The sequence below is a fragment of the Myiozetetes cayanensis genome, unplaced genomic scaffold (assembly GCF_022539395.1).
Source record: "Myiozetetes cayanensis isolate MyiCay16 unplaced genomic scaffold, myiCay2020 scf1, whole genome shotgun sequence".
Lineage (NCBI taxonomy): Eukaryota > Metazoa > Chordata > Aves > Passeriformes > Tyrannidae > Myiozetetes > Myiozetetes cayanensis.
The window spans coordinates 129,761,358-129,776,707 of NW_026086604.1; the positions used below are offsets into that span (position 1 = coordinate 129,761,358).

Here is a 15,350-nt window from a genome sequence, read left to right on the forward strand (position 1 = left end):
TGTCCTGTTGGGTTTTTTGTTTGCTTGCTTTTTCCCATGGAAAAATACATTCCTGCTTTCCTATTAGCTGAAATACACAATACAGCTCATTTCAGTTTAAAAATAAATTATGTCAGAATAGTCAAAGAATGTAATACATCTTTGTTATGGTGTTCTCTACTAAAGCAGCAGCAGAAGAAATAGAAAGGGAAGCAACCAAATGTCCACAAAACATCAGCAGTCCATGAGTAATGGTCTACCTTATTTACAATGTTACCTTATTTACAAACCAGCTATTTAACTTGGAATGTATCATAATCAGTGATTTTATAAAATTCTTTCTCCAAATGCAGTTGCATCATGCTTGCTGATTTTGCCTAATTATTCATTTAACCAAAATCTGGGGTCAGAGCCCTTTACTAGCCATGACAAAGTGGTACCTTCTAAAAAAAAAAAGAACAAAAAAAACACAGGACTAAAACCAAACTTAAGTTTTATTTTTCATATTTACACATACGGAACTTTTTGCATTAAAGAACTTGAAAACCAAAAAATCTGTACATATACTACAGCAATTAAAGTCTTCATGAAAAGAATCTTAAATTGGCAAGTTGATTTAAAATTCATTAAATAAAGCAGCATTAAAATCCAACAAACGGGGATGAGGATGAAGAGGAAAATAATGCCCACATAACATTTGTATTATGCCCTTCACACATGTCATTTATGCTCACTGAACCTTTGCTTTCGGCGTAATCTGAGAAACCTACAAATTCTGAGTTTCTTTCACTTGTCTGAAATAATTCCAATAGGGGTTGCAGTGGTGAGCTACAAGTGCTTCTCTTCTCTTCAGGAACAGACAGTCCATCAGTACACCTTACATTTAACTGCATATTCTGTTTCCGGGTTTCTCTTTTATTCCTTCCCAAGTGAAGTTTCACTTTTCTGTGCAGCTTTCCAGATGGTGAACTGCAGGCAGCGCTGGCAGCCAATGCATTAAATTCTTTATTCATGGCAGTATCAGACACCTCAGCCTCCAGAACGACATTGTGCTGCATTTGCTGATGATTATCACATAAATCATGATGTTCCTTGACAAACGTAGGATTGGCATCTTCTTTTTTCAAACGCTTTGCTGGTAGAACCACTGCATTATTTAATTCTTGTTTTGGTTGCGATAGGTTTTTATCTTTTTCACCAAAATCTGTAACTTGAGTATGAGAACCTAAAGAACACATGCCTTCCTGAAAACACTGCAAATTCTTCCTATTTGCCTCTTGTTGCAGTATTTCCTTGCTGAATGGCTTGTAAGCTCGAGACAAGTTCTCTGTGTGTGCTTTGTTGTCTTTCTGAAGGGGCGGTTGTATGGAATTTGATGATTCAACAGTTTCTCTTAAGTTTGCTGCACAGGAGCAATCAGTTCTAATATTTTCATCATTAATTCTGAACTTACTTTTTAGTTCTGAAGGTTGTGATGGGTGACAATAAAGAAGTGAACAGCCAGATGCAGGAACAGGGGTAGGTGTGGGCAAGGAATTTTGTTGTACTTCTGCAGGCTGGCAATCCAGTTTGAGTGCCTGAATTGCCGTATCCTTCCAGGAGTAAGTCTTCAAAGAAATGCGTTGCTTTTTCAGTCGTTCTTGCAGCTCATCTGGTCTAGTTATTTTTCCAATAATAGGAGAAAAACATCCTGTGCTGCATTTTGTCCTACAATGAAATGGTTTAAATACGTTAATGAACATAAAAACCCCCTATGTATCACAACTCCATATGCAACTGATCCTAGAAGAGCAACTGAACTGACAAAGCAGTTTTTCTTTTTACTTTTGAAGGAAAGATATATTTAGGGTAGCAACACACTATTTCTACAGAAACAGAGTGCCTTATGTTTGAATTTGATGTTTTCTTACTGATTCCTACAGCATATTATTTTAAAAATAACAAAAGTCTAGTATTTCAGTAAACCTCAATTCATGGAGGCACTAAGAACAGAAAAAGTTAATTAATATAATGCAATTACTCTAAATACTCATTAATATTCTATTATATATACACACAAAACTATAATTTGATTTTCTTGATAGGATTTTAAGTCTAACCACTTTGAATATATTGAAATCACAGAAGAAATAAAGGCTTGCCTTATTAGGCTATCAGTTGTTTGACTCTATTTGCATTTCCTTTGGTTTCACTAAGAATATCTTTGTTTCTTCAATACTTGTTGTTTTTTAATAAATAAATGAGAATGTTATTTTTTATCTCCTAATTCATTTGCAAAACATCAGAGCAATCTCAAATTGTATCACTGTTTCAAGTAACAAAGACACTGGTGCCCACAGTCCAAGGTATGAAACAAGCCATTCTAGCCCTTTCATGCTCTTGAGCTACAAAGAAGGACAATTTGCTTTTTTTGTCCAGCACAGAAGTCAGGAGGAGTAGAACATAGATAGGAAGTTTTTCCACAGGTAAGGAGATCAGACTGACTGAGTAAAGATAGCATTTGCTGTTCTTAGGCTACTGAAGATGACAGAAAGCATTCAGAGCAAGACATCCAGATACCACTGTCTTTCTATCAGCAATATTTAAGTACAATAGATATGGCTTTACATAAGCTGAAAGATACGTAGGACTACTTCTAGCAATTCAATTCAGTTTCATCTTTCTTTGATGCAATCTCCACTTCTGATTTTTTTTCCCCTAATTTCTGCTTTATAGAACTGGATTTGTCAGGTACAACTGCATTGCAAATTTCAGGACTTATTTCAGACTGAAAAACATGAATTTACTCTGTTCTATTCAGATCCAGAACTTCAGAACTAAATATCTTTATGTTCAATGTCTTGACTTACAGAGTCTTTAAAAGATAGAACATAAAACTCACCTTATTATTTTTGCTGTATCATCTTTGTATGCAACAAACTCATAAACTAACTTGGAGATTATATCATCAACAACTTTATATTGTGTGCTTTGTGCAAAATTTTGGTGCCGTTCACTTTCAAGATGCTGCAATTAAAGAAAAAACATGAAACAAATCTAATACTACAGATATGAATATACAAGTCATCAATATGATATGGAGTAGCAAGTAAATCTCATTAATTTATTACCAGCATCTCTAAGACATGAACTACTAGTGCCTTCAGCTATCATACATAGAAGCAGCGATCAAGAATTAAAACCTACAAGGGAAAAAATACCTACAGGCTGCTTTTTAGGATATATATTTGAAAAATATTTTAAAATAAAAACAGTTAAGACGCCTCTGTTGATACCAGAGTTTAGACTCTATCAAAGCATACACTTGACATTTCACGTACTGTTTGCAGGTCTTCATATTTCTTCCCACAACATTCACAATATCCTCTCTTTTTTTTGTCCTTCTGAGGAAGCTGAGCAGGCATTCCACAGTCCTTGTCACTATTTATTTTGTTTCTGTTAAGAGAGTATTAATAAGTCTCAAATATGGAACTGAGTTCTCAACTTTCCTCTCACATCATGTTCATTCTTATTCACTTAAAAAAACCCAAACCAAAACAAACCTTTATTTCCCCTTAAGCTATTTAAATTATGTTAGTCAACACTTAGGAAAAACAAAGAAAAACAACAACCACAAAAACAGCAAGAAGACAGGCAGACCCAGTGGAACTATATGTAAGCATAAGACATACAGGTTTGTACGTATGTACTATTATCACTAGCTCAGAACAAACACTGGAAAACTGCTAAACAAATAAAAAATTTCCTTGAAAACTCAAAGAACATATTGAAATCTCTGTGCTTAGCTGACAAAACCAAAACTAGGAAAAAACTAAAAAAAAGTCTTTTAACATCCACTGTCAGTATTTTTGATGTCTAGAAAACACACAGCAAAGTCCCCTGGTCTAACAGATGACCTCTTATTCCTTGCTTGTTATATTTATTATATATATATATATATATTACATATAATATATAATATTCCTGTTATATCTATTAAAAATAACAGTCGTATTTGTTGGTTATAGATAGATTTTGAATATGCTGATCAAATGCTATTTTGTATTCTTTTTCTAGGTAAAGGCTAAGTGAGAATGTAAGAAAATGAACCTCAAGTTCTTCCTGGAGATTAAAACATGAAGAGGTTTTCAATAACTGCTCCATGACCTTCAGAGTCCACATCTGGGGAGAGTTACTGTTTGCTGCAATTCACTATTAACCCACCTAAGGTTGATATACCAGCAGTATAGCAAAGTCATCAATCTCTACTCCCTTTTTACTTTAAAGGAATAGTGCCATCTCCCTGCCTAGCCAAAAATCATTCTGACAGACTTTACCAACAATCTGCATAGCTGTAAGCTCAGGAGTTTACATCAAATAACCTGTCTTGAACAATCTCTAGCATACAAAGCATAGCAATGTACTGCTCTGCACATTAAGGGTGCACTGCTTTCAACAACTGCTTTCAATCCACCAGTCCAAACTGGTCTAACACCTGCCCCAGCACTTCTCGGGTTCCCCAGGACAGGCTCCACCCAACTTTTGCTTTTATTTTTATACCAGCCTTCACATCTTCCCTCTTGAAAACAGTAAAATCACAGAAAACCAGCAAAGCAGGACATAAGCAACACAATGCATCATCTGAAGACTGAGTAATATCTGCAGGTCTTGCCCAATGCAGAAGTAAAACCGATAATTTGGCTTCAACAAGCTTTCCTCCCAGATGAAACAAGCAAGCATTCTCCTCACTCTCTCTCAAAGATGGAATTCCTCTCATCTACCTGCTGAGTATGAAAATCTCCCACCTAAATATCAGTTTGGTTGTGCCCACTTGAAAGATTAACTAGGAATATTCATTCAAATATAACCCCTGACATTTTAATACATCATATTCCTTAATCCATATAAGCAGAAATGGCCTTTTTGGGTTTTTTTAATGCTTTAAAAAGAATGGGCCTTTCTAATCCCCTTGGAAGAGACACAGTCAGAAACTGCCTTATTAATACAGCAGTAATCCTTGTAAGATATGTTTTTTGCTTTTTCATACTCATTGTAATTAAAGAAAACAAACAAAAATAAAAACCACAAAAACAAAACAAAACCAAACAAAACCAAACAAACAAAACCCCAAAAACAAAACACCAGAAAACCAACATCCTGGCAACATAAACTGAAAACCTCCAGGGCTATAATAATGGTGAAGACTGGACAGAAACTGTGGAGAAGTCATTTTATAAAGAAAAAACATGTATCACACATAAGTCTTCAACCCCAAGGACAGAAAAGCAGCAAGTTACTAAATACAGGAAGCTCCACACATAGCAAAGCTACCTTTCACTGAAATATCTTTAGTCTCTCACATGAATCAATTTTAGAAGTCAAATATGGTAGGTAGAAGAAACTCAAAACAATAATCTGATACACAAAAAACAGGTAATTAAGACACTAGTTAAATAGTTTCAAATCATAAAACTCATTTGCCAAAGTTTTAACTGCATCTGTAGTGCTCATGTAGAGCCTGATTGCCTAGATGTGTCATATAAACACTTGCTTTAAGAAAACTGCAATTCTACTGGGCAGCTAGCATCCACTTTTCATCTTTATACAGTCGAAGTAGTATTAGCAGTCTAATTCCTATAAATTATCAGTAATACGCACTCTTTATCAACAACGATTATGCCCTGTGATTGAACATCATTGCTTTAAAAAAATTTAACTGCCTACTTCAGCACTACATGGACAAACACAAAAGTCTTAAGAAATCCACTTTCTCTGAAATACTTACAGAATGGCACCCAAGATGAGGACAAAGAATAAACCAGTGGCAGAAAGGAAAAAAATATCTTATGCTGACCCACAGTGAAAAGAGAAGGCCGCATTTTTGGATGTATGTATCTGTATGTCCAAAAGAAGGAGTAAAGATAGAATAAAGAGTAGATAGACACCAACAGTGCAGTAAATACATCAGTTGAGACATGGCTAGCAGTATTAAACGGAACACAAAATTAGAAGAGCAATTATTTTAGAAAACAACTACTTATGAAATAATTTAGAGAACAGCCCTCTCCTCTACCCACACCTCAATAACAAGTTTTCAACAAACCTTTGCTTAGACTGAGTTTGCTTTTGACCAGAAGGATACTTCTTATCCACTTCAAATGGACTATATGGCTTCGGAACACAGTAGTTCAGAAACGGAAAACTGGGTAGTTGCAGATAAAACGGTCGGTACTGGCTGCATTAGACAAACCAAGTGCATCAGAACCATCAGAAACGGAAGAAAGATGTTCATAGCACAAATTACATCAGGTCAAAAAGCTTGAAAAACTGTTTCTCATATGACACACACAGAATGCTAAGCAAATAAATATCCTAAAACAAGTCATTCATCCCTTCCTATAAACTTGCTACTGTCTTTCAGTTTCTACAGCTGGGAATTTACACATTCCCTGGTGTATGATTTTCGTGCCTATTAATTGTTGTTTATTGGGTAGCCAATAAACCTAAAGATGGTTTGGACAACAGTGCATTTGTGCTCCTGAGAAGTAGCTACAGCAGTTCCTAACATCCAATGCATTAATTTTTACTTACTTTCACTCTACCATTTTCTTCTTCTTAAAAAAAAATTAATCAATTCACCATTCAAAACATAAAACTTAGAGATATCAGAACTAGCAACCATACCATTGCTCTAAATATATTAAGAATGGTTAAAATAGGGCATGCTGAAGTTCACATACTGGATCATGTAACTGAATTGCTGATGCCAGAATTCAGTCTGATTTCTTTCCTCCACATTACTATTTTAGGCTACCCAGGCAAAAACTAAAAGAGTAAGTCTGGAAGAAATAATAGGGATAGCTAAACATCTTGTTCTGCTTCTGAACTGTAACTTATGTTGCATAAAAACATGTCACATAAATATTCAAAAGTGCTTCAGGTGTTTAGTACCCATTACATTCTGAAGTCAGACTCACATATAAGAATTTCTTGTACTTACAACTGTATTGGTCCAGTTCTTACCACTATCCTCATGTCCCTTATACCTATTACACCAACTCAGTGTATAACAATGTTTAGATTTCTTTTTTTTTTTTTAATTCAGGGAAGTGTCAAAGACATCAGGTCAAAGAATTTGGCACTTACAAACAATGTCATAAAGCAGAAGTTAGTTAGGAATTCAACGGTGCAGAAGATGCTGTGCAGAACTGCACCTTTTTCACAATTCATTGTTCTGTCAGCTTCTGGCAAACTGGTATTTTCTTACACAGCCAGGTCTGATTGAGACCAGAAAGAAGTGAAAATTTTCAAGGCTGAAAGTATCAGATTTCATGCTACCTGTGGATAATGAAATCAGATTATTAGCTGGGATTTTTACTTTTAAAAAGAAATGACTGAACAAGAAATTAAACCTAATTTCAAGGAATGATTTTAACTGTAACAACTTCCCTTTCTTTACATCCAAATGGTCTCAGCAGGAGATGAATGTTATTGAGTTGAAACTCAACAGGACTGGAATTGAGTATAAGTTTTATTTGCCTTTTGGGCTAAAGGATTTAGATATAAGAAAAGATGTAAAGGTTCAAACCTTCCAGGTTTCCCTTTCATTCATATGGCCTTTGGCAGAAAGTAACCCAAAGAACCCATCCTCATGATACAAAAACTGGAGCTACCTATTAATTTTCCAATTCCATTACCTATTGCAAATATTCCCTACTATACTACTACTTCTCAATCTCATTTGGTAGCTGAACACATTTGTATCTTTTTATAAGAGGACAGTATATCTGGCATCTAAAGTCAGGGAGCTGAAGGAAAATGAGATATAAGGACACACTTGATCAAGTAATTCTCAGTTTGAGAACCACATTACTGAATGCACAAAGAGAACACTTACCGGCTTGCATCTTCCACCCTGATAAATGGATTTTTCAGTCTACCTGTTCAAGAGGACAGAAAACAAAATTCAGAGAGAAGTTCAGCAAGTTACTACAGTAGGTGAATAAATTAGAAGACCGTATTTTAGAACTCATTATGTGCACGTTTTGACACTCTCTGAGTTCCACAACATTTTTCTACGTACTTTTCTTGGGCATATAAGTTGGGATAAGATAGAGCATGACATGACCACATGAGAACTGTAGTACATTTTTAAGCATTCAGAAAATAAAGCAAACCAGAAACTTCTACAATTATTGAAATACTTACTTTTTGTCTTTTGAGCAGTAACATGTTTTCCCTATTGAAAAAAGAGAGAAGGTATAAAATCCTTGTGAATATTATTCTGCAGTTCACTTAAAGATTTAGCTATTGGTAATTTAAGTTATGAGGGTCTCCCTGTGTTAACCATGACTTCATACCCAGTCATTATCAATTTTGCAAGAAACTAAGCTCATCAGTAACTCACAAATATGGTAACATGTTTCCAAAAGAAATATTTATCTCTACACTGAAAAAACAAAACAAAACCCCAACAAAACCAGTGTTCTCCTTCAGATGCTTCAATTTGTTTTTCCTAAAACCAAAATGAAACAAAGAAACCTACAAAGGTAAAATTATACATTAACTCTCTCCTCCCTGAAAATACCTTGCCACGGTTGCAAGTTGATTCTCAAATACAGATAACATTTTTACAATGCTTTTTAAATCCTAATTCATTGCAATCTGCAAATGCAAGCTGTAAAATGCCACCAAAACCAGCATACAGAAACATTCTCCAATTAAAACAATTCTTTTCATTTGAATAGATTTACACAGGTTTGGTCTTTGTTTTTAGCAATGAAGATTAAAATTAAACAGAATATCTGTTTAATTCAGGAAAAAAAAAGTAAATTCTATATTCAAGCATCAACTGCTAGCTGTAATGATTCTGGTAAAGGTAAAAACTCATTTTATATTACTTGTAAATAAATCCCACCCTGCTATCCATGAACACACTGATGATTTGGCAGAGGATTTTATGTGGCCTCAATAATTAGCCAACATTGCATTCCAAAACAACACTCACTAGGTATTTTCATTCCATTTCCTTATCAGAGCCCCACGCACAGATTGGACAATTGGACAACTTCATGTGTTTAATTTAAATTACAGAGCAACTCCAAGTTTTAATGTCTCATTATATCATACACTAAAAACCTGAGAAACTGGGACATTCACATGCAAAATGCACATTATTGGCAGAATAGCCTGAAGATGCTTTCTGCTATTTCTTTACAAAGGAAAAATTGCAGATTCCTTGTAGTGACAGCTTCTCCAGGAAACGTACTATGACTTTTCAGAATGGCTCATGAGAAGTAAAGTGTTTCTAATCACTGTGTCACAGGGAAAGTTATACAAGGCAACTTAATGGTAATTTACATCAATAATTTTTTTATTATTTATTACTTTTGAGGCATGCAGAATGGAAACTTTAGACAGCTCAGCACTTCTTAGATATCCTTTGCAAGAGCAAAGGACTACACATTATGGAATCAATGCTACTATGGAAGTAATGTTTTAATAGCTTTGAAAGCTATATATATAGCTAATACTTCATATTTTTGAAGATGTTTTTTAAATCAATTCAGAAAACATAATGGCCTGTGAAAATTGAATATGAGCAAGACTTCATTAAAATAAAATATGTAAGTTTTACAGCAAGCAGTATTTAATGTTTTGGTGTTTTCTCAGTTAACAGAACAAATAGCATTCTCACAAATAGCAAAGAGACACTTACCACATCTTTAAAAGAATTGTCTCCTCTTTTGATTAGATAGAGCTCCCTTTTCTTTTGTTCAATACAATTCTTAACATCTGGCAAAAAGAGGGAGAATCATACTCAGTTTTTTGTATCTCTGATGTAATTGTAATTTTTAATATTTTGAATTCAACAAAAGAATAATTACATGAATGTTACAAGTTCAAGTCAGGCTTTGTCTAACAAAAATATTTACCATCAATATGAAGTATCTTCACTCCCCAACTCAAAGCATTGGACAGTATACTACCAGAGGGGATTAAATCCTGCAAACAATAAATTAGATTAATAATCTAATGCAATAAATAGTAGATTTAAAATAATTACATATACATTGCAACATGTAATATGAAAGCTGAGATTAAAATGCAGATGCTTTGCTTTTTGCCAAAAGACTACTGCTCTTGTCAACTGACTTTGCCATCTCTGTGTTACAGCACTTTACCATCAAAAGACATATTTAAACTTTCAGAAAGCCAGAACTGTTCTCTATTGTCACATTTTATAGCAAGATTGGAACACAGTGAATTGATACATTTTCTTTAACTTCATGAGCACCTCTCAAATACAAGTTATATTAGCAATCCTTACAACTTTTAATACTCGTCATAAGACTTTACAGACTTTTAATTCTTCAGGAAGTATCCAAAAAGCATGATTTGACAGTTTATTTAGGACAATCCCTCAACTTCTGCCTGAGCATTCCAAGCCTGACTTCTCTCTAAGACACTCTTACTACAGCTTGTTTTCTAGAAGAGCAAAACCAAAGTTTCTGAAGCATGAATTCATTGATTACGTGGTGTACCTGTTCTTTGATTGCTTTTTCAACCAAGGATTTCCCTCTGCTCATACGCACCTAAATTAAAACAGAAACACATTTGTAGCAAGGTGAGACAATTCACATTGCTGTTAACAAATACATGTTAGCTATGAGAGTCTCCTTTTGTTCACTGCACTGCTAATTTTTCAGTAATGTGCATCTTCCTCACAGGGTTACAGCTGACACAGTCTAAGGGAAAAAACCCCAACAATCTAAAAACACCCAACAAGTAATCATTTTCAGCCAAAGCAGATCACTGCATGGCTGAAGCAGTGTTAGTGCTGGAACAACACAGATGCTGGGAACAAGCAGCTAGTGACACACACCAAATGGTGTGATGATGAGGTTTCATCAGCTGGGGCTTGTGCAAATTAGGTTATAAATATTATCACAGCCTCTGTCTTAGCACCTTCTTTTCTATCACCAGTGAATCTCCTTTTGTACTTTATGCTGCTTATGCATAATGAGCTGCCTTTGCCTATCCAGGTATTTACAAAATAAGGTTACCTCACCTATGCAGTGCAAAGACTAGCCTGCAGAATGGCCCACAGTCATGCTTCTTAGTAAGTACCACACACATAATACAGCTAATTACTTCCAACTGTATTTTGAAAGGACACAAGACTTGTCCATGTAAGAAACTTCACATAAACCTGCATAAATTCAGATACTAAATTAACAGTGTACATGCAATTAACATGATCCTCTAAGAAAGAGCTCAAAAAGCTCAGCAGTCATAACGTTCAATTTTAATTATTTCTTTCAACTACTATGCAAGAGAGCTTCTGTTGATATCTGCACTAACAACACATCAGTCAAGGCTTTATTAGGCTGTGTTTCTAAAGAGAGGAATCACTGAATGCCATCACATGCCTATCCATATTGATCCAGCTGTCAAACATAATAATGTCACTATTATCAGTCAGACATACTACCTTAGAACAGATTTTAGTGTACTCTGCTTATTTGCAAAAAAGGCTCCTTTTTAAAATTAGTTTCTGAAACTCTGCTGAATTAGTTTTAGTTAAATTTAACAACTTAGCCTGAATAACTTGAAAAGTATCTTTGAAAGAAAACCCCTTATTCACCCAAAGAACTGCTGCCATCTTTAGGAAGCTAAATAGAAGGAAAATTCTAAGACCATATCCCTCCCATGGGTTGTACCCGATTCGAAATATTATTACTAAGAAACTTACTGTATCTACCAACTTCAATGAACTTCCATCACGTTGATCTTTTCGGTTGCTAGGATGAGGTGAACCATTTCCCCCAACACCTGCAGATTCTGGGCTAGGAACAGGAGAAATCTGGCCGCCAAGACTTCGTGCAAATTTGGCCTCCTTTTTATTAGTCACCAGATAGTTGATATCCTTACTAAGGAAACTCTCCACCCTCTAAATATAGAGATATAAACAAGTCCTCATTTCAGGACAATAGATCAGCAACTCAAATTTTACATTGCATAATTAAAAGTCATAAAACTTCTAGAATAACTAAGTACAAAAACACTGAATTAACAAGAAGATATTTTCTAAATATAGAGATGCAATAGCATCTTACCAGTCACAAATTGTAAGTTCCATTTCTTAATTTTGTAATCTTTATCAAAAGAGCCTTACAATGTTTTGATTATTATAATTTTTGGACTATCTATCTGTAATACCTTCCAAATAGAAAAATTCAATACTGCATTGAGGAATAACAGAATAAATCATGGTAAACCACTGTCTACATCATTTTATGTAACAGAAATTACACAGACGTGTTCAGCTAAACTTAAAGGCATGTGCATGCAAATGTATTTTAGTCCGCAAGAAGCTATAAATTTACTGAGTTCAGAACCAGAAGAAAAATTAAAATGTCAGGAGAGTTACCATGTTTCACATCTATAGTATTTATGACACTTCTCCAAAAGGTAAAGTCTTTAGTAGATTCATATTCTCATACTCAGCAATATAAATATGCAGGTACTCTATGCTTGTTCTATTTCGCTCCTTCAGTCTTTCATTGCTAACTATCGAGTGATTATCACCTATTTGCCTTGTTATTTCTTGTCAGCTTATGTAGTTTAATATATTTTCCTCTCTTCAACTAATCAATCAGCTTGGAAAGCACAAATCTCCCAGATAGCAAGCTTGAAACTGCCTTTCAACGGTGCTCTATGCAGCTTTTACAGAAAGAGGATATAGAGGCACTTTTGAGTGCACTCCACACAAGTAACAACAAAACGTGGTAATTGATCTTGAGGGCGTTAGAGCACCTCAGTCGGAGGCATTTACTCCTCAGAATAAGCCACAAAAACTTCCTGTGATTTTTCTTTCTGTGATTTGTAACCTTACCTTTCACATATGAACTCCTAAAATTTTTTTTCAGAGAGAAAGACAAAAGACAGAGTGCACTTATTTGACGTAAATGTAAAGTGATGCATTTAATTTGAAACCATGTTACTGCTACTCCCTACTGCTCCTGTGATTTCAGACAGCACCTTGATTTACAAGCATCAATTTCATAAAGCTGCTCGGTGTTCCTCTGAGTTCAAAGAAGCATTGCCAAAGCAACATTCAAAACAGGTAGCCATTTAAGCAGATCCCTTCTGCCTCTGTGCTTAAAAGGTATTTAATTCTCTAACGGCCAAGTTTTCTCTACGTCAATTCAAATATTCAACTTTAAAAGAGAACTAAGCAACTGCATTGCTTGTGTTACTATCATATCCTGTAATTGCTTGTATCAAAGTTTCTTCGATACAGAAGAGAGAATTAGGAAAACAATTAGTAAGATGCATATACAATTTATTATTTAAATAAGAGTATTCAAAAATACTCATTAACATACCCTGTGCAAAAAGTACTCAGTGAAGTTACTGACTTACAGTAAGCATATGCAAAACTCTTCCTTTAATCTCTTTCAGGTTCAGCTGAACAACATTGTAACATGTAAAAATGTCAATACAGTCAGAAGCAGCAGAAAAAAATCGCCTCAAACGATAAAACTTAATAAACTTGGATAAGTTTTAAGCCAGGTGAAAAATCAACTGAATACAAACCTTAATAATAAAAACTTTTGTTACAATCAGCAAAGCAGGTTCTCTCAAAGAAACACAGAATAACTTAATGATAAGCTCATTGTTTGTATTAAACATTAAGACAAACATAGAAAAATAAAATCCTCTCACAGATAAAGTACATATAACATCAAATGTTATTTATAAAGTCAAAATAATATAACATGAAAGAAACATTCCACATGTCCAAATTTCCTTCTAGATTAATACAGGTCTCTATTATAAACTTACCCCTCCCAGCTCTTTGAGGTCCTTTCCTAATTTTTCAGAGATCACATTGGATGGGATATCGAGGTAAAACAGCTTCCCAGTGAGTGGCTTATATTTAAGTTTCTCTGGTTTTCCTGTATCTTTTTTCACATTCTTGAGAGAAGATCTTATCTTTTCTGTTTTTGCTTGTATTCCATCTGCTGGGAAAAAAAAGGCAATTTAAACAGAACTTTTTTTTTTAAGGAAAATTCCTAAGTTATGGCAATGGCCACGGTAAGCTTCCACAGAACCATACAATGGGGCTTGGGCTGGAAGCGACCTTAGAGATCATTTGGTTTCAATCCTCCACCATACACGGGGACACCTTCTATGAGACTAGTTGCTTGAAGACCTATCCAGCCTGGACTTTAACAGGACTTTTAAAAAACAGCTATTATGTTAAACATGTCAAAATCCAAACATTAATAATACCACCTCATATGGCCCTTAAAAGTTTCTCCTTAAAATAATATGCTATAATGAACTTTTCATTTCAGTTACTATACAATACTATCAATTTTCTCAGCAGTTTGACAAGTATTTGCTACCAAGAGAATGAGGGCTGGTAAAGGAAGTGAGCAGGCTTCTTCTGGACACAAAAAACCAACATGCAAAACAGTCCCTCTGTAAAGTTCTCTTTCCATCCCTGAAACACTCTCAGATAGGAGAGGGAGCAGCAGAACTACCACTCTTGCTGCAGGAGTCTCTGTTTATGAACACACTAAGTGGGGCAGGAACAGCAGTCAGCTTTGTTAGAACCTAGAAGACAAAAAACCCTAGAGAAACAGGAAAATGGGGAGGCGTAAGATGGTGTAACTGATCCAGAATGTAAACGCAAAAAAAGGACGATAAGCAGGCGTGCAAGCGCAATTCTGTAGATGACCAGGGCAGTTCAAAAATCAACACGTTAAACACTATTAACACCGGACCATGCATTTTAAACTTCCCGGGACGATCGAAAGTTCGGAGCGGCTTAGCAGGCCCGCAGTAACAACGAGGAGCCTCTCCCGCAGAGCGGCCGCGCTCTCACCCCGCGGGCCCAGCGAGCCTCCGGTGCTCCCGGCGCCAGCAAAGGCCTGCCCGGGGAGGGGGGGCGGCTCGCACGGCAGCGGCCCCGCCATTCCCCAGACACCCCACGGCCTCCCTGCCCCGCGGTTATCTTGTAAAAGAGAACGAGTCAGCGCCAAGGCCACGCTTTTCCGTTTAACTCCCTGAACCACAACAAAGCCATAGCCGGGAAGGCCGCCCCGGCCCCAGGCCGCGGCTGAACGGCACCCGCTGGCGCTGGGAGAGGCCTGAGCCCCCCCGGCCACCCCCAGACCCCGTTGCTTACGGAGACGAGCTGCTCTGTCGGCGGCCTCAGCAGCGCTCGGCTTCATCTTCCCGCGGAGTCACATCCTCCCCTGCCCCGCGGCCGCCGCTACCTGCGGGGGCAGCACGGGCTGCCCGGACCCCTCACGGCCCTTCCCGCCTCCGCCGGGCCCGGAGCTGCCACCGCCAACGGCCGGGCCGGGGCGGAGCGA

General features: G+C 36.4%; 1 protein-coding gene across 2 annotated transcripts; it reads right to left on the reverse strand.

Moving 5' to 3' along the window:
* Window positions 1-455: 455 nt before the first annotated feature.
* DBF4 (DBF4 zinc finger) lies at window positions 456-15,339 on the reverse strand. Of its 2 annotated transcripts, none has more exons than XM_050333573.1 (12): window positions 15,161-15,339; window positions 13,810-13,988; window positions 11,714-11,911; window positions 10,503-10,553; window positions 9,894-9,963; window positions 9,677-9,753; window positions 8,167-8,197; window positions 7,856-7,898; window positions 6,062-6,193; window positions 3,300-3,414; window positions 2,861-2,985; window positions 456-1,686 (listed from the first exon to the last, which is right to left on the reverse strand). In XM_050333573.1, the coding sequence occupies exons 1-12, from the start codon at window positions 15,204-15,206 to the stop codon at window positions 621-623; spliced, it is 2,133 nt and encodes a 710-aa protein (XP_050189530.1). In that variant the 5' UTR covers window positions 15,207-15,339; the 3' UTR covers window positions 456-620. The 2 variants fall into 2 exon arrangements, with proteins under 2 accessions (XP_050189530.1, XP_050189539.1); XM_050333582.1 differs by having other exon boundaries at window positions 13,810-13,985; window positions 15,161-15,338.
* Window positions 15,340-15,350: the final 11 nt, after the last annotated feature.